Source organism: Sminthopsis crassicaudata, chromosome 2 (assembly GCF_048593235.1).
Source record: "Sminthopsis crassicaudata isolate SCR6 chromosome 2, ASM4859323v1, whole genome shotgun sequence".
In the NCBI taxonomy this organism is placed as follows: domain Eukaryota; kingdom Metazoa; phylum Chordata; class Mammalia; order Dasyuromorphia; family Dasyuridae; genus Sminthopsis; species Sminthopsis crassicaudata.
Genome location: NC_133618.1, coordinates 23,807,682 through 23,830,576, shown reverse-complemented (window position 1 = coordinate 23,830,576; position 22,895 = coordinate 23,807,682). Strand labels below are relative to the sequence as shown.

Sequence of the window (22,895 nt, the reverse complement as noted above, 5' to 3'; positions counted from 1 at the left end):
ATCATTCCAGAGAACAGACCAAAGAGATATAAAACTGAAAATCCTTTGACACAGTAATACAAATACTAGATAAAGAATTCACAGTTCTGATTATTGGGTTTGTCTCTATATCTTATTTTCTTCTGTTTAACCCTTCTCTATCAATTTTTTTTAACTCTACCTTCTCAAAAGTTTTTTTAAGATTTCTGACCCACTGCCTCTTTTAAAGAGTCCCTCCTTTTATTACTCTCACTCTTTTCTCTTATGTCCTTCCTCTCTACATTGAGTACAATAAATTTCTGTATTCATTGAGTTTGTATACTTTTTTTTTCTTCTTTGAATGAAATAAGAATGAAGTTCAAGCACTCCCCACTCCATTCCCCCTCCAATGTAAGCTTTCTTCCTTTTTTTGTGAGATAATTTCCCCCATTTTCCACTGCTTTCTCTTTTTTCCTACGACATAACTATTTCTCATCCCTCCTTTATTTAGTTCATTCCACATTTTTACTCACACCTGTGGTATCTGCATATGTAAACCTCTTTTAACTGCCTTACTGAGGATAAAGTTCTCAGAAGTTCATGTATCACCTTCCCATGATATTGTAAACAGTTCATTATTAGTTCCATTATAATTTGTCTTTCATTTTTACTTTTTATGTTTCTTTTGAATCGTGTTATAATTGTTTTGTTCATCTCTAGTGTTTTCATCAGGAACTCTTCAAAATCCTATTTCACTAAATATACTTTTTTTTCCCATGAAGAATTGGACTTTTTTGCTGGGTAGGTTACTCTTGGTTGTAACCCTACCTCCTTTGCCTTCCATAATATCATATTTTAAAACTTTTAACATACTAGCTATGGGTTATCTTGTGTGTTATCCTGACTTTAACTATATGGTATTTGAATGGTCTCTTTGTGTCTGCTTGAAGTATTGCCTCTTTTACTTGTGAGCTCTGGAATCCAGCTATAACAGTCTTTGAAATTTTCTTCCAGATAGTGAGTGGCATATTCTTTTGATTTTTTTTCTTACATTTTGACTTCTGAGATGTCTCTCTCCATCCTTCTCAACCTCTAGAGAAGATCAATATCTGACACAGATATTTATGTGAAACCATAAAATACGTATTTCCATATATTAGTTCTTTCTCTGGAAGTAGATAGCATCTTCCTTCAAAAGCCCTTTATAGTTGATTTAAAAATTCATGTTGTCAGAATAGCTTAGTGAATTAATTAGATAAATAATATGATTTTAATTTAAAATATTAACTTAAAATTATTAATGAAGCCCTCATGAAAACTGAATTTTGCTTTAAAAAAGAACCATAAATAATGAAGTGATATAAAAATTTACTAGAAGTTTCTTTGGTAAAATCCTTATTTCTCATATATATGTGAGAAATTAAGTCAAATTTATAGAAATAAGAATCATTCCTGAATTAATAAATCATCAAAATATATGAACAAGCAGTTTTAAGAAGAAATCATTTATCTATAAATATGCTATAAATCAGTATTCACTAATGATGCAAATTAAAACAGCACCAATGGACCACCTTATACCTAATAGAAATGATAATTACTGGACGGGATGTGGGAAATTGGGTATGTTAATAGTGTATTGTATTACTGTATAAAATGTTCTCTTGGTTTTGCTTATTTTATTCTTCATTATTTCTTGCAAATCTTTCCATGTTTTTTTTTTTCCCTAAAATCTACCTGCTCATTATTTTTTATATCACAATGTATTCCCTTCTAAGTCTTTGACATATCTCAGGTGTGAAGACTTGCTGAGCCCTTCTCAAGAACTGCTCATCTACCTTTGGTGTTCATCTGTCCAGTTCTCATGTATATACAGTAAAACTTTCTTGGCAGATGGGCTAAACCAGATTAAGGGTAATCAAAACACTCAAACTCATTGATGAATTAGGAAATAGATATCTAGGGGATGTCTATTCCAAGTAAGTGAAGTCTTCCTCAAGTGGAATAGGTAAATGAGAACAATTTGTTCAATGACCATGAATGCAACTGAAGCAGCTGCTGTAGAGTGTTTAGAACTTGGTGAGACATGAAAAAGTCCAGTCGTTCATTGCATCCTGGGCTATCACCAGGCATCATGACATTTTGCTTTGTCACTAGACTTTGATGACTCTGGAAGAAAGATTGAGGTAGTTCACTTTAGGTATTGTACCTCACTTAAATTTAATTCATGAGCAAGTCAACATATCACTCTGTGATGTCACTTGTTCTCTTCTAAACAAAGGATGAATAACCAATACTGAATCTGTATCCCAAAAAAAGATTTTTAAAAAAGGAAAGGACCTATATGTTGGAAAGGGAAGGGATACCAATCAATTTTGGAATGGCTGAACAAGATGCAGAATTTGATTGTAATAGAATACTAGTGCTGTAAGAAAGGATGAGCAAAGTGATTAAACTAAACCGATCGCTGATATTTTGCTATTGCTCAGTCATTTTTCAGTTATTTTGAACTGTCTGTGATTCTATTAGGAGGTTTTTTTTTTTTTTTTTGGCAAAGATACTGGAGTGGTTTGCCATTTCCTTCTTCAGTTCATTTTACAGATGATAACGCTGAGGCAAACAAGCTTTTAAGTGATTTGCCAGGATAATATAGCAAGTATCTCAGCAAAATGAGTATTCCTTACTTCAGACCTGGTACTGTCTATATGTGCCACCTAACTGCCTGAAGACTTATATTAAGCAAAATGAAATGAATAAAATCAGATTATTGTACACAGTAAAATCAATATTGCAGTGAGGATCAACTGTGAAAGATTTAGCTATGCTTATGGATACAATGATCAAAAACAGTTCCAAAGTATTCTTCATGAAAAAATTGTTATCCCCAAAGAGAGAAAACTGATGAACTCTGAGTGCAAATTAAAGTATTATTTTCTCACTTCTATTATTTGTCTTGCTTTTTGGTGACATGATTAATATGGAAATACATTTGCTTGATTTAATATATGTAATTGATATAAAAAATACTTGCCTTCTCAATGGGTGGGAGAGAGGTTGGAAAAAAAAGAATTTGGAACACAATATTTACCAAAATCTAAAAATAAATTAAAAACCCTGAAGCCCTAAATTATTAATAATAAATCTCATATAATATAATCTTCCTTATTTAGCTTATAGTCCCCAGTTGTCTTTTTTGTTGTTGTTTGTTTGTGTGTGTGTTTAGAGGAAATTGGGGTTAATTGACTTGCCCAGGGTCTCACATCTAGGAAGTTTTAAGTGTTTGAACTCAGCTCCTCTTGACTTCAGGAATGGTTCTCTATTCACTGTGCCACCTTGCTGCCCCTAGTTATGATTGAAAAAAAAAAAAAAGCAAAAGTGTTAAAGATTCAGACTTTAGTCTTCCTTTTTTATGTTCCAATACCAGTTATTCCCAATTTGTTTGTAGCCCTTGGATCCTCTTTTAAAGATATGTTATTGTTTAGTTGTTTTCAGTCATATATGATTTTTTGTGACCCCCTTTTGGATATTTCTCAACAGAGATACTCCAGTACTTTACCATTTCCTTGTCCAGGTATTTTACAGATGAAGAACTGAAGCAAGTAGTGTTAAGTGATTTGCCCAGTAAGTTTGTAATACTCAGGTAGATGACTCCTCTGACTTCAGAACTGTCTCTCTATCTACTGGGCTGCCTAGATATATAAAAATTCAAAAGAAGTTAAGCCATTGATTGATTGATGGCCGCTTTCATTAATTTTTTTTTTTACTAGAGAAAGCTGCATTCAGGAGTAATTAAAACAGAAGCTGGAAATATAGCTATAAAGGATAAAAGAAAATATTGGAGTGTCTTATTTTATATAGCAAGAATGGGAGGCAAGAAATAGTAACTTCTCCAGCTGCTATCTATTGTACCAAATGAAAAATCAAGCACTACAGGTGTCTCCAAAACTCTGGTTGCCAAAATGAGTCTTTAAAGTGCCAGGCTTAAGCAGAAACCCAATTAGCAACTGGGTATCTCAATGCTTAGTTTCCACCAGTCAATCCACTGGAAACACAAAACTCCTGTTGTTACTACTCCTGCCTCTGCCCACTGTAGCTCTTTTGCTTTAATTTTCTCATTATTCCTTGAGAGAAAGAAGGCCATGCTGTATCCATGAAAACATCTCCAGGAAACTCACTCAAACTGGCTCTGAACCCCATAGGGGTCTGTTTTTAAAAGCTGGTAGCATAATTAAAAGAGATTAGATTTTGTCTCATCCTGTGATTTTTTTTTTTTTGGCAGAGGAAATCTCCAATGAGGAAATTCCCTCTACCAATGCAAATTGGTAACTGTTCAGTAGCTCACAGATAGCAGGACATCTAGAGGAGGACCTATGGTGGTCCATAAACATTTTTGTCCATTAATAATTCTTTTGATTTGTAATTCTTTGTATTTTATTTTGTATTCAAAAACATGAGTCTGACAAAAAGTAGATACATAGATATATTCATCAGACTGCCAGAGGACTTCATGGCTCCGAAAAGCAGACTCCTACTTTGAGCTGTTGTTGTTGTTCATCTTTCCTTATCCAAGATGACCAATGACCTCAGAAAGGTGATCTCTTGACTTGCAAATAAATGGGATTTATCAATCAGCAGGATATTATTGATTCTAAGTAAATGAATCAATTCTAAGTAAAACAATTCTAAGTAAAATGAGCAGCACCAGATCACTGTACAAGGCAACAACAAGATCATATGATGATCAATTCTGATGGATGTGGCTTTCTTCAACAATGAGATGATTCAGACCAGTTCCAATGATCTTGTGATAAAGAGAGTCATCTACACCCAGCATAGGAACTGAATGTGATTTACAACATATAATTTTCACTCTTTTTGTTGCTGTTTGCTTGCATTTTATTTTCTTTCTCATTTTTTCATTTGATCTGATTTTCTTGTGCAGCAAGATAATTGTATAAATATTATGCATATATTGGATTTAGCATATATTTTATCACGTTTAATATATATTGGATTACTTGTCATCTGGGGAGAGAGAAAAACTGGAACACAAGGTTTTATGAGAGTTAATGTGGAAAAATTATCCATGCATATGTTTTGAAAACAAAAAGCTATAATACAAAAATAAATTGGATTAATATGAGTAGTGTGCTATTCAGAACTCATCAACTTCATTCTCTCCTCTAGCCATCAAGTTCTTTGGACACTAAAATAGTAAATGACTTTCCCATAATCACTCAGTCAAGGTTCTTTACATATAGGATTAGAGTCCAAGGTTTCTTGAGTCTGAGGACCTCTCTCCTTACACTGTGAAAGACGAGATTCTTTAGATCCAATATTTTTGTTCTGTTAGCCTGTTATAAACAAACATCACCTGAAATCCAAAGGGAACTAAAGAGTTTGTTGTCCCAGTCAGCCTTTTCTGCCTGGAGTCACTGATATCCACAAATGGTTGTCTCAGCAGCTAGTGTCAGTATGCTGAGATGAGTTATAAAAATAGATGAAAGTCCTGGGTTTGGAGGACGCATTCAACAACAGCTGCACCGGCAGCGCATCCTGCAAAAAGGCAGCAAGGTGTTTTGTAGCACTCAGTTAATAATTCTCTCCAGATCCCTAAGCAGAGTTAGGTACCGCTATCAGCAAATTGTTTTGACATCTCCCTTCAAATAATGACTCTTCAGCTTTGGGCTGATTCTGGTCTCACCAATCAGGGCCTGTTGAAGCAAAGCTGCTCTCCAGAATCATGGATGCTGAAGGAGTTTTGGCAGCAATGTTTTTGATTTGTGCTAAATTGTTTTGTGTGGTTGTTTGGAAGTTTTCTCACCTGCAAGAGTGGAACTTGATTCATTCATTCATTCATTCATTCATTCATTCATTCATTCATTCATTCTGTAAACATTTATTGAGTAATGTGATCTAAAAATGTAGGGTTTGTCATTTTCTCACCTGCAAGAGTGGAACTGGATTCATTCATTCATTCGTTCGTTCATTCATTCATTCTGTAAACATTTATTGAGTGATGTGATCTAAAAATGTAGGGTTTGTCACCAAGTGATGACAGGTGAAGAATTCACGATGGCCATTCTCTTTGGCAAAGGGAAATAGGTTAGAGAAAATGAAGAGAAACAGCAGACACCGAGAATGGTAAATATGAAATAGAATTGGAGAGCATATGAAAGAACTCACAATTACTTGGCACAAAGGGAGCACCTCATGAGGTTGGGGAATGTTCAGTAGTTGGAAAGCTAAATCCTGAAAGGGACTTAGTATCTTAAAAAGGTCAGTTAGCTTTAAGGAGAAGTGGGGTTGGAAAGCATAGTGTGTTAGGAAGCACATCTTGTAACATGGTGGGGGTGGTGATTAAAGAGAAAGACATCAAGAGTGTCATGGTGGACTGGCCCAATGGGGGATAGGAGCCTTGAGAAGGCTCACAAATAGATTTTTATAGGGAAAATTTAATTTCAGGGATGCAACTGTGAGTCCTTACAGGACATGACAAGGTAAGACTGCTTGAGATCCCTACAGAAGGTGGGTCTCAGGAATTTAACATAACTTGGATTTCAGACTGCCCCAAAGGGTAGGACCATGGAGCTAAATTGATTTCTATCAGTGCTTTTTGCCTACTTATTTCAGGGATCAATTGTTTAGTTTTTCATGGTCCAAAACCCCATTCAGGACCTCTACATTAAGCATCTACTATATGCCAGGCTCTGTGCTAAGTAAGCATTAGAGATACAAAGAAGACAAAAAGATAGTCCTCAAACCTTTAACAAGCTCTGTGTGGGGGTAAGCTAGGTTGCACAGTGGATAGAGCACTAGCCTTGAATTCAGGAGGACCTGAGTTCAAATTTGGTCTCAGACACTTAACACTTCCTAGTGTGACCCTGGGCAAGTCACTTAACCCCAGCCTCAGGAAAAAAACAAAAACAAACACAAACAAACAAACAAAAAAACAAGCTCTGTGTGGCCACAGGATGAGTTTTGTAAAAGATAAATCAGGGTCTACCTATAAGCAGGCATCACCTGCCAAGCTACAATAAGGAAATGTGATTTTCATAAAATGAAAGTTATGTTAGGAGTAGAGTTAAACTCCACTAATGGAAATGCTTGGAGAAAAAAAAAAAAAAAATTGAATTCTGGTTAATTTGAATCTGCCCAGAAGAATTGTCTTTTACTTATATTTCCACCAAATTGAATTATTTCCTGAACATGCTATTCCCTTCTTTTCACCTTCCTTTTATATGAAATCTTCCCCCATTAAAATGTTAACTCTTTGAGGAAGGGAGGTGGTGCTATGGAGAGAATATTGAGACTCTGAACTAGCCACTTAAGGGCTGTTGATATCAGTTTCCTTACCTCAGAAGATTAAATGATAAAATAATTGTCCAGATCTTAATGTAGTGTCTAAAACATTGTTAGAATTTATTTAAAATGCTTGTTTCCTTTCTCCTTTCCCTTGAAGGCTGGAACTGTTTTGGTTTTTGTTTGTATTAGTGCCCTTAGGACTTAGTATTATTCTACAGTATAAACAGTAAGAGTTTAATAAATGCTTTCAGCTTTGACTTGCCCTCTTCTTGCTTTTTTAATGAATAGTAGCTAATGATGAAAATGATTTGATCTTTCTTTAATCATCTCAAGGATCAAGTAGCCTCAGGATGCTGCTTTTTGTCTCTGTATGTGTCTGCTATTTGTCAGGACTAGGTAGAAGAGCCCTAAGCTGGTTTTTCTATTACCTCTCCAACCTATGTCTCCCACATCCTTGCTCTCCCCACTGCCTTGGTTTATCATAGCTAGGACCTGGATGATTAGTGACTTTTTGGTGCCTTATTTTCATTCAGAACATTAGATCTCATATTCTAGGATTTTTATGTAGATCTTAAAGGTATAGAAGATGAAATTGATTCTTAGAATGTTCTCGTTACATTGTTTATGAAAACACATTGGAAGGAGAGGGAGATGAATTAATTCATTTAGCTTTAGAATTCTGCCTGACTAATTAACTGGCAAGTGTGCTCCAGACCACCAGCGTAGACCATATTTCACATCTAGCCTATTATCTTATTAAATAAATTCATTTCACCAATGGAATCTACCTTTCCTCAAAGTCTAAGTAATCAAATCAATAATAATAAATTATCATTATGTTGATCACAAGATAGTATTTTCACCTTTTTTGTTGTTTGTTTTTTTTTGTCATTTTTTTTCCATTTTTGATCTGATATTTTTCTTGTGTAGCTTGATAAATGCAGAAAAAGGTTTAAAAGAATTGCACTCATTTAACCTATATTGTATTACTTGCTAAGAGGAATGGGGGCTAGGGGAAAGAAAGGAAAAAATGAACAAAAGGTTTTACAAGAGTGAATGTTGAAAACTTTTTATTTTGAAAATAAAAAGCTATTATTTTAAAAAATACCATTATTTCCAGAAGGACTATGTGTCAATTCTCTGACACATAGTAGGTACTTAATAAAGCTAGCACATAGTAGGTGCTCAATAAAGCTGACATATAGTTGATGCCTAATAAAGCTGATTCTCTTAATTTTATGTGTATAATATAGTTCTTATATATTATAAAATTATATATGTATATTTATAGTTATAGATCAATTTAACAACTTTTAAATCCCAGATATTTCCTCCTTTTGTAAACACTGTAAAAAACAAAATATCTTACCAAGAACTCTACTGACTGATGAATGTAGGAAAGATTTATTTTAAATTCTTGCAAGAATGGGTGCCTGGATTAGTAGACTCACCATTGAAACTGCAAAGGCAGCATTTTATATCCTATAGAAAACACACACACACACACACACACACACACACACACACAAGTCCCTTCCCTGATTCCCCATAAATTGGATGTTATAGAAGTTACAAGACATGAATGTCCACCTCTCATTACATAGCCAGTACGAGCTCACAAGGAGCTTCCATTCTAGAAGGGGGAGGGTAACAGAGGAGGGCTGAGGGCAAAGAACAAAAGATTCTTTTCAAATCTCACGCTATCACTCCTGATTATTCAATTCAGTTGCTGCCCCCAAGAAAGTTACATTCTTTTGGAGGGAAGATAAACTCCCCCCATGATGATTCCTTAATATCCTTGTGGGTTTCAGTTTTCTAATTTGCTTAATTTATCCAATTTAATTTTCACAACTGTGGAAATGAAATACCCATCCATTTCTCGTCCCACCTACCCCCTTTTAAGTATTGCTTCCCTTTAAAAACATAAGCTCCTTGTCATGCATTTGTATTTGTGTGACATTAATACAGTGTTCAGCTCAAGATATTTGATAAATGCTCTTTTCCCCATTTAATTGTTGATTCATTCCTTAAAGATGAATTTCTGAAAGTACTTTATTCTTTGTACAATGGATATGTACTTCAGGAGAGTAAGCTCAATTTTAGTTACAAATAAAATCATGTTTTTTCCTAAATTGTACTGATAAAAAAACAATCAAGACAAAAGTGCTTCAAGGTTGACTTTACATTCTTATTTATTTTGACCGTGAAACATATAATGGAATGAACATTGAATTCAAGGTCATGAAACTTGGAAGTGATAGAAGTCAGAGAAGTACAGATGGGCACTGGCCATGGGGAAAACATTTAATCCTTCTGTACTCCTACTTGCTCTTTTATAAAACAAGATAATCCCTTTGCTCTTTTTCAATATCAAATTAACCTACCCTAATGAGTATGCAAAGAGCTAATTTCTCAGGAATAGTCTATCTCTCAGAGATTCCATATTGCCTTTTTTTTTTTTTTTTCCCTGAGGCTGGGGTTAAGTGACTTGCCCAGGGTCACACAGCTAGGAAGTGTTAAGTGTCTGAGACCAGACTTGAACTCGGGTCCTCCTGAATTCAGGGCTGGTGCTCTATCCACTGCGCCACCTAGCTGCCCCCATATTGCCTCTTTTTAAGCTACAAGGGATTTTATCTCATTCATCCTTGTTCCTTTTCTTCATTTTCCTTCCTTTCTTCTTTCTCATTTTCTTCTCTCTTCTTTACTCTCTCCCTTCCTTCCCTTTTCTTTCTTATCATTCTTCTCTTTTTTCTATTCCTTAGTCCCTGCCTTATTAGAGGGGATAACTCACTTTTGATAATTTGATTCTCAACCCTCACCCCTGAAAGAGCTTGTTTAGAATTTGTTTTAACCCACAGAAGTAACCAAAGGCTCTTTTGGAAGGACAACAGTTGGGGAGAATTAAATCTTTCAGGTAGTTTGAAATACCAAACACTTCTCACTTTCCTTCACTGGGAGAATCTATAAAGGTTGTTATTGTTTATGTGTTATGTTTTGTAATTCCCACACCAGTAGCCATTTTAGGAATCTCCCCTACTATATTTCTTTAGCTTAGAAGGGTCCATTCTACTTCTTGGAGTCTCAAATTTCAGTTTCCCTGGAGAGAGCAAAGGACTGTTAAATATAGCTGTTGTATACACCTACTTCACAGTATTTGTTTTCATGGGCATGCTTGATACAGGTTTCCTCCAGGAAACAGATGATCTGACCAGGCAACTTCTCTTGTCCATACCATGAATCAACAAGTGAGGGCCACATCCAGTCATCTTGATCTATACTTGGCCACTGAACCCATATAGTTCTGGAGGACAGGGTGAGATTGCTGACTTCACATAGTCTTGCCTCACTTACATCCAATTCATATACAGGTCATGTGATGTCATGGCCTTCTTTGAGAACAAAGGATAAATAGCAACCTGTGTAGTCACTGCTCCATTGAGGACCTAACTGGCCAGTTTACTTGGGCAATGTAGCTCCTTCCTTTCTTTCTATGTATCTTCCCTTATACTTTTTTCCTTCTTTACTTTTAATGCCTTCCTTCCTTTTAAAAATTCTTTTCTCCCTCCCTCCCTCCCTTCCTTCTTTCCTTCCTTGCACAGTGCATCCTCAGAAATCTAATTCACTTATAAATTATGGCACCATGTTCACAATGTCAAGGACAAACAATAATAACAATCACCAAGTATTTACTAAGTGCACAATGTGTGCCAAGTAATGTGCAATAAAACCGATACTGTTTAAAGAGAAGTGGAAATTGAGTTGGTCCAAACAGAATTAGGTGCAATTCTTCAAAGTACTCATTTTTCATCTCAGTCAACTTTATAGGGCTTATATTAGTCACAAAATTTTTGATCAGTACTATTCAGACAATGTCACCTCTACTCTCTATCCAATTAATTTCAGTGGGTCTGTATTATTTCCAGAATCCAATATAAAATCCTCTATTTGGATTGGACAGCCCTTCTAATCCAGCTTTTTCCAGTCTTCTTCACCTTTATCTTATCTACATATACTCTATAAAAAAAGTGGCACTGGAAGTCATGCCTATTTTAGTATAAATCATTTCATTTCCCAGCTTCTAATCTGCCCAGAATCCTCTCCCTCATCAGAGCCAACTCCTGGATTCCCTGGATCCTTCAAGTCTCTGGTGAAAATTTACTTTCTTGAAGAAGATGAATGAAGTCCCTTCATGCTAAGTGTTTTCTCTCTGACTCTCTGATTAGCCCAGTTTATCTTGTATATGTCCTTTTTTCCCATATAATGTTTACATGTGGCTTATATTACCAGACTGGGAGCTCCTTGAGGGTAGGAGAATTATTTTGCCTTTTTTTTTTTTTTTTTTTTTTTTGGTATCCACAGTGCCTAGTACATGGTAAGAGCTTAATAAATTTGAAGTTACCTGACTGATTGTTAGCTCTTGATATGAATAATAGTTCTCATTCAGCTAAATAACTATAAACTTTATCAAACTCACTATTTCTGAACTATAAAGACCAGTTATTAAGTACATAGGGATGTTGGTCTCCCCTCACCAATATGCCAATATAGTAGCAGAGATCATTTACTTTTCCTTTTCAATCCAGAAGGGGCTGAAGAGAGCCACAAGTCTTTATACAGTATTTCTTTTCTAACTTTAGGTAGCTCCAAGGAGCAGTTTCAGGACTCAGTGACTTAAGTATCAAGACAGACTGAGTCAGAGAGATTCATCTTATTGACTTCAAATATGGTTTCAGACTCTTACTAGCCATAGGACCCTGAACAAGTCACTTAACCTTGTTTGTTTCAGCTTCCTCGTTTGTGAAATGAGATGGAGAAGGATATGGCAGACCCTACCAGTATGTTTGCCAAGGAAATCTCAAATCAAGTCACAAAGAGTCTAACTAAATAGCAAAACTATGGGGCACTCAATAGTTTAACATAACCTGTTGCTCAATTAAATCAATTGTCCCCAATCCATCGGGAATCAGTCAGGTGAAGTCTTCAATCACCTGTCTCTAATAGCATCGATGCTTTTTTTTTTTTTTTTTCCTTTCTGCTGCTTCTGTGTCTTCCTGATCTTCTCTTGCCACTCTGTGAAAGCGATGGCAGTTCATTAACTGAAATGGCAGCCTCTTGACTCTCATCGAATTGTTTTCCCTTTAAAAAGTCATAAATCTACAAATGTCTTCTATCATATCAACAAACTTATTTAAAAATACTTCAGGCGCCAGATGTTGATATTATTTCTCACTTTTTAAAAAGTTTGACTTGCTTTAGTCCTAACTAAGCATTTGCAAATTAGCTGATTATGCTTTGTATCTCTGGAATCTCAAAACAATTATTTATCCAGGCTAATGATGATTAGATATAAAAAAGATCATTGAAAATCCACACATAAACTGAAACATGCATTTTGCTTTTATTCAGCAAGTAAATACCTCTCTCAGCATATTTTTGAAACCCAGCTAAGGTGGGGGTGGTTAGGGCTGGAACAATTACCCTAGTCACAATATATTGCAAAAATGGGAAGATAGGGAGAAAAGAAATTAAGGCATGCAGGAAGAAAAAAATGAAAGAATTAAGGAAGGAAGTGGGAGAGAAAGAAAGAAGGGAAAAAAGGGAAAGAAGAAAGGAAGGAAGGAAAGAGGGGAGGAAAGGAAGTAAGAACGGAAAGAAGGAAAGATTGATTTATATAGCAATTACTAATTACCAGGAACTAGGGTTTGCAGATGGCTCACATAGTTAAGAAAATTGTGAAGTTCTCCTTGTGGTGGCAAAGAGCTGGAAATTGCAGGGATGCCCATCAATTGCAGAATAGCTGGACAATTTGTGACATATGATTGAAATATTACTGTTCTATAAGAAATGATGAGCTCAATGATCTTAGAAAAACAAGAAAAGACTTGCAGGAAATGATGAAGAGTGAAATGAGCAGAACCAAAAAAACACTGCACATGGTTACAACAATATTGTTCCAAAAATGATTATGAATGAAAAAGTCATTTTGACTATAATGAATACCCATATTAACTAGAAAGGGTACATGAAGAAAGATGCTATCTGTTTCCAGAAAAATAACTGGTAAATAGAAATGTGTGTATAATAATTATATAAATCTCTCTCTCTCTCTCTCTCTCTCTCTCTCTCTCTCTCTCTCTCTCTCTCTCTCTCTCTCTCTCTCTCTCTGTATATATATACACATATACCTCTCTGTGTCTAATGGTGATTATCTCTAGGATGGGGACGGGGGAAGAAAAAAATGGAGAAAACTTATTCTTTATTTAAAAGGAATAAAAAGATGTATACTGCAGAATTGCATAGTAAGATTATTTTTATTATGCAATGTACTAAAAATGCTTGTTTTATTCCATAAATTTTAAAATCAATCAATCAATCTTTAAAAAAAGATGGGGGAAAATAGGTTGTGACAAAGTCAAACTTTCAAGTATGCTTTTATTTATTTTTTAATTTGTGTGTGAAGGTCTGTGATCTTCTGAGTAGGGGTACCTACCTTCACCAATGCTGTTCAATCCTGCTTTGTCTTGGTATGCCTTAGTTTGAGTTGTTGGATTTAATGTTTAACCTTTATCTGGTGATCATCCTCATTTAATTTTGCAGAAATTCTTCCTAAAGTAGAATTACTTGTTCAAGAGGCTCTTTCTTAGTTGGTAGACTATAATCATGCTCCTTGGCACTATGACCAAGGGTTACTTACCTCCATAAGACAGGAATGACTTTACTAAAATATTATTTTAAATGCCATAAATGCCTGTTCTCTCAGACCTAAAGTCAATTTTTCTATACATGTCCCCATCTAGAAATCTTCAGGCTGCCATGTGCTTTAGCCTACTATGGAATAACACTCAAAATCCCTTCCCTGGCATCTGGGCTTGTAGTTCGTGAACAATAATTTTCTGTAGCCAGAATCCACCCAGACCCACGTATCTTAAGTGTAGAGACGGTCTTGCATCCTTGTATATTTATTCTCATGTCTTTGTACAATATGTGTCAGATAATATTTCAAAAATGCTTTTTCCATTCCATTCCCTATTGAATTAAAGTGACAAAAAACACCTTTAGTATGTTGAATGTATGGAAGATTAATGATTATATGTGGTACAAGGATGAAAAAGACAAATCTTGCTTTCTTTAATGAGTTTGCAAATCAGTAGGAAAAGGAAGACAGGTAAATGGATACTTGTTTTTAAAAGCTAACCAGAAATATTCTGTTACAAAGTTCTAATTTTGAAGCTTTTTATCCTGCTTTTACACATTGTACCCAACACATATTTCCAGACCTTGTATCTTCAGAGTCTCACTCATACCTATTCAATTGCCAACTGGGTATTGAACATCTTGTAGGTTCCACAAACTCAATTAGTCCCAAACAGAATTCTCCTGAAACTCTTTTATAAGTGTCAAAGCTGCCATCAACCTTCCAATTTGCCATGTTTCTCATCTAGTGTCTCTTTTGAAAACTTCATTTCCTTGATCTGATATATCCAATTATTCTCCAAGTATTATTGATTTTATGTTCACAACATAAGTCATAAATGTCCCTGTTCTTCCTGTCCATGCCGTTACTGCCTTTACCCACTTATATCCACATTTAGGACTTATCACCTTTTGCCTGGACTATTACAATATCCTCCCAACTGATCTCTTTTAAGTGTATGGGTTCTTCATATTCCATTCTAGCTGCTGCACAGATGCCAAATTGATTTATTTACTGATATTTACAGTTTATTTAGGTCACTAGATTTATAGTGCTTATAGTAAACGAAAGATGAGAAAAACAAGAAAAATAGAGTTACTTTGTCATATTAGTGAATATTGAATGTCATGGTTATATGAGCTCCAGGCTTAGGTCCCATGGGTGGAACATGAAGTCTTACAGGAATTAACATTCTCATGATTTCAAGTCATTCATTAGATGAGATTAATTTAAATCTTAAGGCAGGCAATACTGGATAAGTAAAAGTGTGAAGAAAAAGACTCCTGCTGTAAAATGGATGCTCATGTCTTTGCCAAGAATTTACTGAAACGGAAGAATATAGTAGATTTCCAAAGACCTCTTCCCAAAAAGCAGTTAAATGCTTTTTTTTCCCCAAAATTTAAGTGTATTTCAGATTTGCAAAACCTATATCTTTGAAATGTTACATTTCATGTTTAGCCAAGTCTTGAAAGATGTAATGATTTTTTTTAACTTTAAAAGTTAAAAGTTTAAAAGTTTAAAAACTCTTGATTTCTTAGTATTCTGCATTGAGATACTCTTTTAGTTTGGGAGACAAAAGCACAAATGCCAGAAATTGAGAGATTTTCCATTATAATTGGAAGGAATGATTTATAGGAGCCCCACATTTTGCAAGAATTTTTTCCCCAAACTGCTTTAATCTTAGTGTCTTCTCTTTGACGATAGGAAATATTTTCTGGATATGAGATATGATATATATATATATATATATATATATATATATATATATGTATATGTATACATATATATATAATACATAGACACACATACATACACATATTATATACATCTACTTACATATTTGAATATATACTGTGTGATATATATATGTACATACATACATTTTCACAGACACTTTATGCACATATATTTTCATGCTGTCTCCCCTATTAGATTTGAACTTCATGAAGATAAGGATTGTGTTTATTTTTATTTGTTATGTTTTGTTTCTCTTTTCTTTGCACCCTCAGTGATAGGCAAAATATCTGGTATTTATCAACCACTTAAAAAATGCTGACTGACTGACTGGTACCCATTTACCTTACTTGTCTCTCCACTGATAAAAAAAAAAAAGAAGGGGGGGGGGGCTACATAACATTTGAAAGAAAATGTTTTATAAGGTGAGCGGGAAAAAAAAAATGCCTGAAGAGAAAAGTTTATAAAGTAGTTAGTGAAGTTCCCTAAGAGAATGTTAGCCTTGTCCTCAAAGATAGTTCTTAGTGATAAATATCTCTTGGGACAAGATACACTTAATAATGGTTACTGATCAATGAATGGGAATTGTATGGAAATTATAGACATCTAATTAGAAAAATCTGGACCTTCCCCCATATGCTTATAGTGACAAAAAAGTTTATAATCATTGTGTATCGTGATTTGTAAAAATTTGTAAAAAAGATACATTTTGACAAAGGCAATAATTGAAGCTTTGTTGATAGCAGAACCCAAGAGTTGGGAAAATCATATGTCCAAATCCCCAACACCAAATATTTACTAATTGTAGACAATGAACAAGTCACTGAATCTCTCTAACTTAGTTTACTGTTGTTCAAAACAGAATTGTAGCTACTTCAAGAAGTTGTTTAAGCTCAGAAAAGTTATATAAAGTGCTTTTGAAAGCATACAATTAAGGTTAGTTTTTATTTCATTGTCATGTTATATTCACAGGAGTTCAGATAGAAATGGCCCTGAGACAAGGTGATATCCCATTGTCTTTTTATGTTGAATGTTTAGCAGACTATTGCACAGGCAGAGGAAATGATCGATTTTTATAATTGAATTAAGGTATTTCAGTGTAGACTCATCTTGTGTAGATTCACTGAAAGCATCTTTAGGGCAACTAATAATAAATAGGGATTTGACTTTATCCTATAAGAATACAAATGGAAAGTGTTCTTTTTACATTGTTTAGAGGTAATTCATGTTTGATTTTTCAGTATTTATGTATTCAAGCTTTTTTTTTTCCCCTTGAACTTTTATGTGACAGTGTTACATCTATAAAATTTCTAATTAGGTATATCACAATCTTTATGAGATTGTTTTTGTCTCTTAAGTGTCAGTTAAATGTTCATATTAGTGATTTTTTCTTTTTTATACAAATGGAAATTCTTGGCTCCTATACCAATATGGACTAATTTTCAATTTGTTATTTTAGATGTATAAAATCATTTTACATATAATTACAGATTTTTCTTCTGGTTTTGTTTAACATTTATGGAAGGTAGCAGAATGTAAAGAACACACTCACTCAATCAATCAACAAACATATCTTGGCTCCACTACTTTCAACACTGGACAACTCTCCAAGACTCCAGACTTCATTTTTCTCTTGTAAAAATGGGAGATTTTGGACTAGATTTCCTCTAATTCTAAAATTATGATATTCTGAAGTAACTTGCAAGTAAAGACTTTCAGTAATACTTTCATTTGAATATGTAACTATCATGCTACTTTATCAACTATAAAGTTATAAGATCTACCTTTTCAGATATCCTTCTGTGAAAATAGTTTATCATTAAAAAAGCAAACATGCCCATGGATGAAATAATAATAATAATAATAATAATAATAATAATAATAATAATAATAATAATAATAATTTCAGTAGCAAAGGAAAGAGACTGATTAAAAGTATAAAATTGAAGTAGCTAGTTCAATGAATAGGACAACATCCTGGAATCAGGAGGACCTGAGTTCAAAATTGCCTTCAGACACTTGATAGTTGTTAATTATGTGACCCTGGGCAAGTCATTTAGCTCTGATCATGTCACCCCTCCCCCAAAGTGTAAAATCAAGTTGTGCCTGACTTTTAGTAAGCAGAATCTTATCAAAATTATTGGTATATTGAAAACCAAACTAGTAAACATAACTTTCACAATTCCCTGTAAAATGATAGATGTAGAGAAATAATTTCTGATTAGAAATTTGGGAAATTGTCTTTTACTTGTGCCTTGATTTGTTTTTCCTAGATGTTAATACTTTTGTTTGTCACCACATCATCAAATTTCTAGTATTTGTAAAACTTTTTTGAAAATGTCCAATCATATCTTTCAAGTAATCTACCAGCTTGCTAAAAATCAAAAGTACAGTTGAAAAAGTAGATGAATTTGAATAGTACTTGCTAAGATAATATCATTTGAGGCAATAAAAGAAATCAAAATCACATGTCCTTTGCATCTCTGAGCTAATATAATAAACAAAAGATTGAATTGGTATTTATTTCAAGATATAATGACAGAGTTTTATTTTAATAAGCTCCAGTAAAACATTTCAGTTAGGCCTAGGGAATGGAACTCTGATATTATTAACATAATAGAATCATCTAATATTTTTGAGATATGGCACGGAAATTGATTTAAAGTTTTAGTATTTGCTAAATGACCATTTGCTGTTTTAAAAGCTGGATTCTAGTCTATCTATCCAGAAACTAAGTAATTCAGAGACAAATTCAAATTTATATTTGAAAGGTTGAAAAGATGAGTTAGGTAGTCTTGGTTTCAAATCCTACCTCAGACACTTATTAGCTTAATGACCCTGCATAAGCCATTTTATTTCTCATCATTTTAATTTCATCAGCTATAAAATTAGAGGCTTGGATTCTAAGGACTTCTATTATCTCTGCAATCTCTAAAATAAAGCAAATAAAGAACAACAACCAAAAAACCTTAAACACTAAATGACTCTATCATTTGATCGATTTCCATAAGTACTCATCTCATCTTATTCAAAGCATGATACTTTCCATGCCCTAAATCTATGCTGGACTATATTTGTTACCATTCCACCCTAAACTTTTCCATGTCTTTTATGTTTCATGAAAAGCTGTCTATCCACTTATTGATGCATAGGCTTTTCTACTTTACATTAAAAATGAGAATAGGCAATATAGTGCACAATGTGTAGTGTACTAATGGTATTCTCTATTTTAATTTTAGAAAATGCAATGATGATTTGTAGCAATTCTAAAATGTTCTATATATTTATTTTAAAGCATTTTAATTTATTTTTTTAGGTGACAACCTTGGTCAATACAAGTAACAAGGGGCCATCAGGGAAGAAGAAAGGGCGATCTAAGAAAGCTCATGTGTTAGCAGCTTCTGTGGAGCAGGCCACTCAAAACTTCTTGGAAAAAGGTGAACAGATTGCTAAAGAAAGTCAAGATCTCAAGGAAGAACTGGTCACTGCTGTAGAGGATGTACGCAAACAAGGTACATTGAATTAAATTCCAGCAGAGCATCTATTTAATTTCTAAATGATAAAGTTTCCTCCAAAAACAGTGTATCCTTGCTAAAATACCTGGAAGTCTCTCTTTGCTCAGTCAGTTGTTCTTGCCTTTTCACACAGTTTATAGGTGTCACCTAAGGTGTCAATAGGAAATTGCCGAGATTTTAGGAGTCCTTAGAATCCAAGCCTCTCATTTTGTAGCTGATGAAATTAAAATGATGAGAAGTAAAATGGCTTATGCAGGATCATTAAGCAAATAAGTGTCTGAGGTAGGAGTTTTCAGAACTAAGGATCAAGATAGATATTTTTAGTTGTGATCCTATAGCAATGTTACACACTTATCTTGGTCACTGTGATTTTATAATCTCCAGCTCTGTTTCCTAAGGCTATATCTGTCCTTGGGATAAAGGACAACCTTGGCTAAAGGATTCTAGTGTAGCAGGACGTCATGAGCCAGCATTTTGTTACAGGAGGGAGAGAAAGAGGTAACAATCCATTAACATGGGAATTTAAAAATAAATTAATATGGTCATATAAACAGGACATATACTAATTGACTGGGTAGATAGAGAACATGAGAGTTTAAGTTGACTTGGACCTGCATTCAAATCCTGCATTTTCTAATTAGTATTTAAGTAGAATCATTTTATATAGGCCTCATCTTCAAAATGAAGAAGTTTAACTACATGATCTCTGAAGTCCATTCTTAGCTACTATATATATTTCTTTAATTTTCTCTTTGCTTCTATAATCTCACCCTAGCTTCTCTGACCCCTGAACTGTCTTTGATATTAATTTGAAATAGATTTTTTGCTATATAAAATATTGGAGGCACCCTATATCGTATAACTTCCCTTGGGCTTCTTACTCTCTAGGAATGTTTCTGCCTAAGGCTGTCTTTGGTAGCCAGGTTAAGTTACCAATGGATAATTTAAACATGGAGACAGAGGAATGCTGTGAACTACAGTGTCCTACAGTGTCAAGGATTGATCATAAAACCTTAAGCATATAGCTATTTGGAACCTTTAAAGACCATTGAGTCTATTCTCTGAATTTGACAAGATGAGGAAACTGAAGCACAAAGTGATTAGCTGATTTGCCCAGAGTTACATAGTTTGCCACATGTTTGACAGATTTAGAAATCAAATCCTCTTGACTCTAAGCATTCTATTAACTTTATTATCCAGTCATATCAATACTTTCTAACATCCCAACTCCTTCCCCAGAACAGTAACTATGCCTATGCATTTTGAGAATTATAAGAATAGTAAATAGTGAGATTTTGTCCCCATTTCTGAAGAAAATTGGGCTGACAATGTTAATAGATCTAATACTTGCAATAAAACGCTTGATTCCACAGTTTATGAAGGCCATTGACTGGTAAGCTCCTTTAATGATACATGCTGGTTTTTTTACAATTTTTTTTTTTGATTGTTGATATGAAAAGTGCAAATGAAATAGTAAAAGGTCTCTTGTCTATATTACATAGGGGTCAAATGATTAAGTGTGCATTTTTTAGCCTGGAGAGGAGATAATTTATGGGACATATCAATTTCAAGTAGCTCAAAAGCACTTTTGAGAAAGTGGAATTAATTTTCCTCATTCAGTTTGACCCAGAGATCAAAATTCATTGCAATAAGTGGAATTTGAAAGGAGAGAACAGTTTTTATTTAAGGAACATGTTTATAATAGTTAAGCTTCCTCATAGTGGAATGAGTTATGTTGCAGTACAGTAGGTTCTCTGTTATACTATTAATCTTCCTGCAAAGTCTAAATTGTCTCTTATTGGGTTTGTTATAGCTAGAATTTTGAAAGGAAAATGGGATGAACTAGATGACCACTAAGGTTTCTCCTACCTCTGAAATCCTATGTTTCTATGATGCTCGACATGACTTTTCTGTGCAAATCTTTATTGGTAATATGGTGAAGCAACTTCAGCTGAACACTGAACAACTGCTTAAGTGACATATAACTGTCCTTCTTGAGAGCCTGTATTATACTGTGACCTGAAGCCAAACTTCATTTCCTAAAGAAATAGTATTCTTTATTCAAAAAACTGAGGCTTTATTTCAGAAAGAAGCTCGGTGTCATTCATGCTACTGCACAATTTCCAATTTCCACTCTGTTATTTCCTTTGAAATTTTGGGTCCAATGGCTCTTTTCAACAATGAGATGATTCAGGTCAATTCCAATGGTCTTGTGAGGAAGAGAACCATCTGCACCCAGAGAGAAGACTGTGGAAACTGAGTTTGGATCACAACATAGTATTTTCACTTTTTTGTTGTGATAATCTCCCTTGCATTTTGTCTTCTTTCTCATTTTTGATCTGATTTTTCATGTGCAACATAATAATTGTAGAAATGTGTATAGAAAGAACTGCACATATTTAACATACATTGGATTACTTGCCATGTAGGGAAAGGTTGGAGGAAGGGAGGAAGAAAAAAAAATTAGAACACAAGGTTTTACAAGAGTGAATGGTGAAAATTATCCATGCATATGTTTTGAAAACAAAACAAAACAAAACAAAACAAAACAAAACAAAAAAAAAAGCTTTAATAAAATAAATTTTAAATAAAAAGAAATTTTGGGTCCAGCTCATTGATTAGGATATAGGTACTAAATGATTTCCTCTTGAACATCTGTCACACATATTGTAATACTGTAATGTGCACAAAGGCTCATTACATTTTTTTTTTAATCCACTTGATTTTTTTTTTTGAGTGAATAGTTAGGTCAAATTCTTTGCTGTTATATTATGGCTTATCTAAAACCCTCTTCCATGGTCACTAACTTGAAGCACCTAAATTTTGTGATATGTATAAAACTCTTGATATCTACATGATCCCCTTATTCATAGGAATTCATTTAGTTTGTGTTCTCTGCGAGTTGTCTGTCAACAAAAGTGTCCTTTTTGTCCTGAGTTTGTATTATTCATTGGAGGTTTATTTCTGAATTTTATTTCATTTGTAAAATTAGGAATATGGATCAGACTATGATCAGAATGTTTCTGCATAATGTTATTTTTTTTATTATGCATGAGAAACACTTTATCTGGAAGAGAGCCAATTAAGTAACACTTTACCAAAAGAAGTTGCTTCCTATAGTCAATAAATAATCAATATAGTAAGATCTTTTCTTTTGCTTTATCTTTCAGTCCATTGTATAACTGTTAGCATCTCAGCTGTGATGGAATATTGTAAACAAAAGTCTTGCCTTTTCATCTCACATGTCAATCAATGATAATTGTTTTGTAGAAATGCAAAATGAGCTAGTATTTATGGAAATGGTCACATTCACCTTTTAAAAATAATATTGATACTGTTTTTCACAAATGCTTAGTACCTCTCCTCATTCACAGTATTTAAATTAATCTGTTCATGCATTTAAAATTGTATTGTCTCCTGAATAAAAGCACTTCTCAAATATTCCCTTCTGCAAGAGGGCTTACTTGGTTTCCTCCCTCTCTGCCAAATCCAAATGTTATTTTTTATTTTTTCTCTCATCTCTCTCTCTCTTCTACTCTCTCTCTCTCTCTCCACTCTCTCCCCTCTCTCTCTCCCTCTCTCTCTCTCTTTCCTCTCTCTCTCTCTCTCTCTGTCTCTCTCTCTCTCTCTCGTCTTCTCTCTCTCTCTCTCTCTCTCTCTCTCTCTCCTCTCTCTCTCTTCTCTCTCTC

The 22,895-nt window shown here is 34.2% G+C and overlaps 1 protein-coding gene across 1 annotated transcript in view; it reads left to right on the top strand.

Moving 5' to 3' along the window:
* The window catches only part of CTNNA2 (catenin alpha 2), a 1,514,496-nt gene that overhangs the window by 325,319 nt on the left and 1,166,282 nt on the right, over positions 1-22,895 (top strand). The window contains 1 exon segment of the mRNA XM_074285480.1: positions 19,008-19,203. Within this exon segment, the coding sequence (XP_074141581.1) occupies positions 19,008-19,203 (196 nt within the window).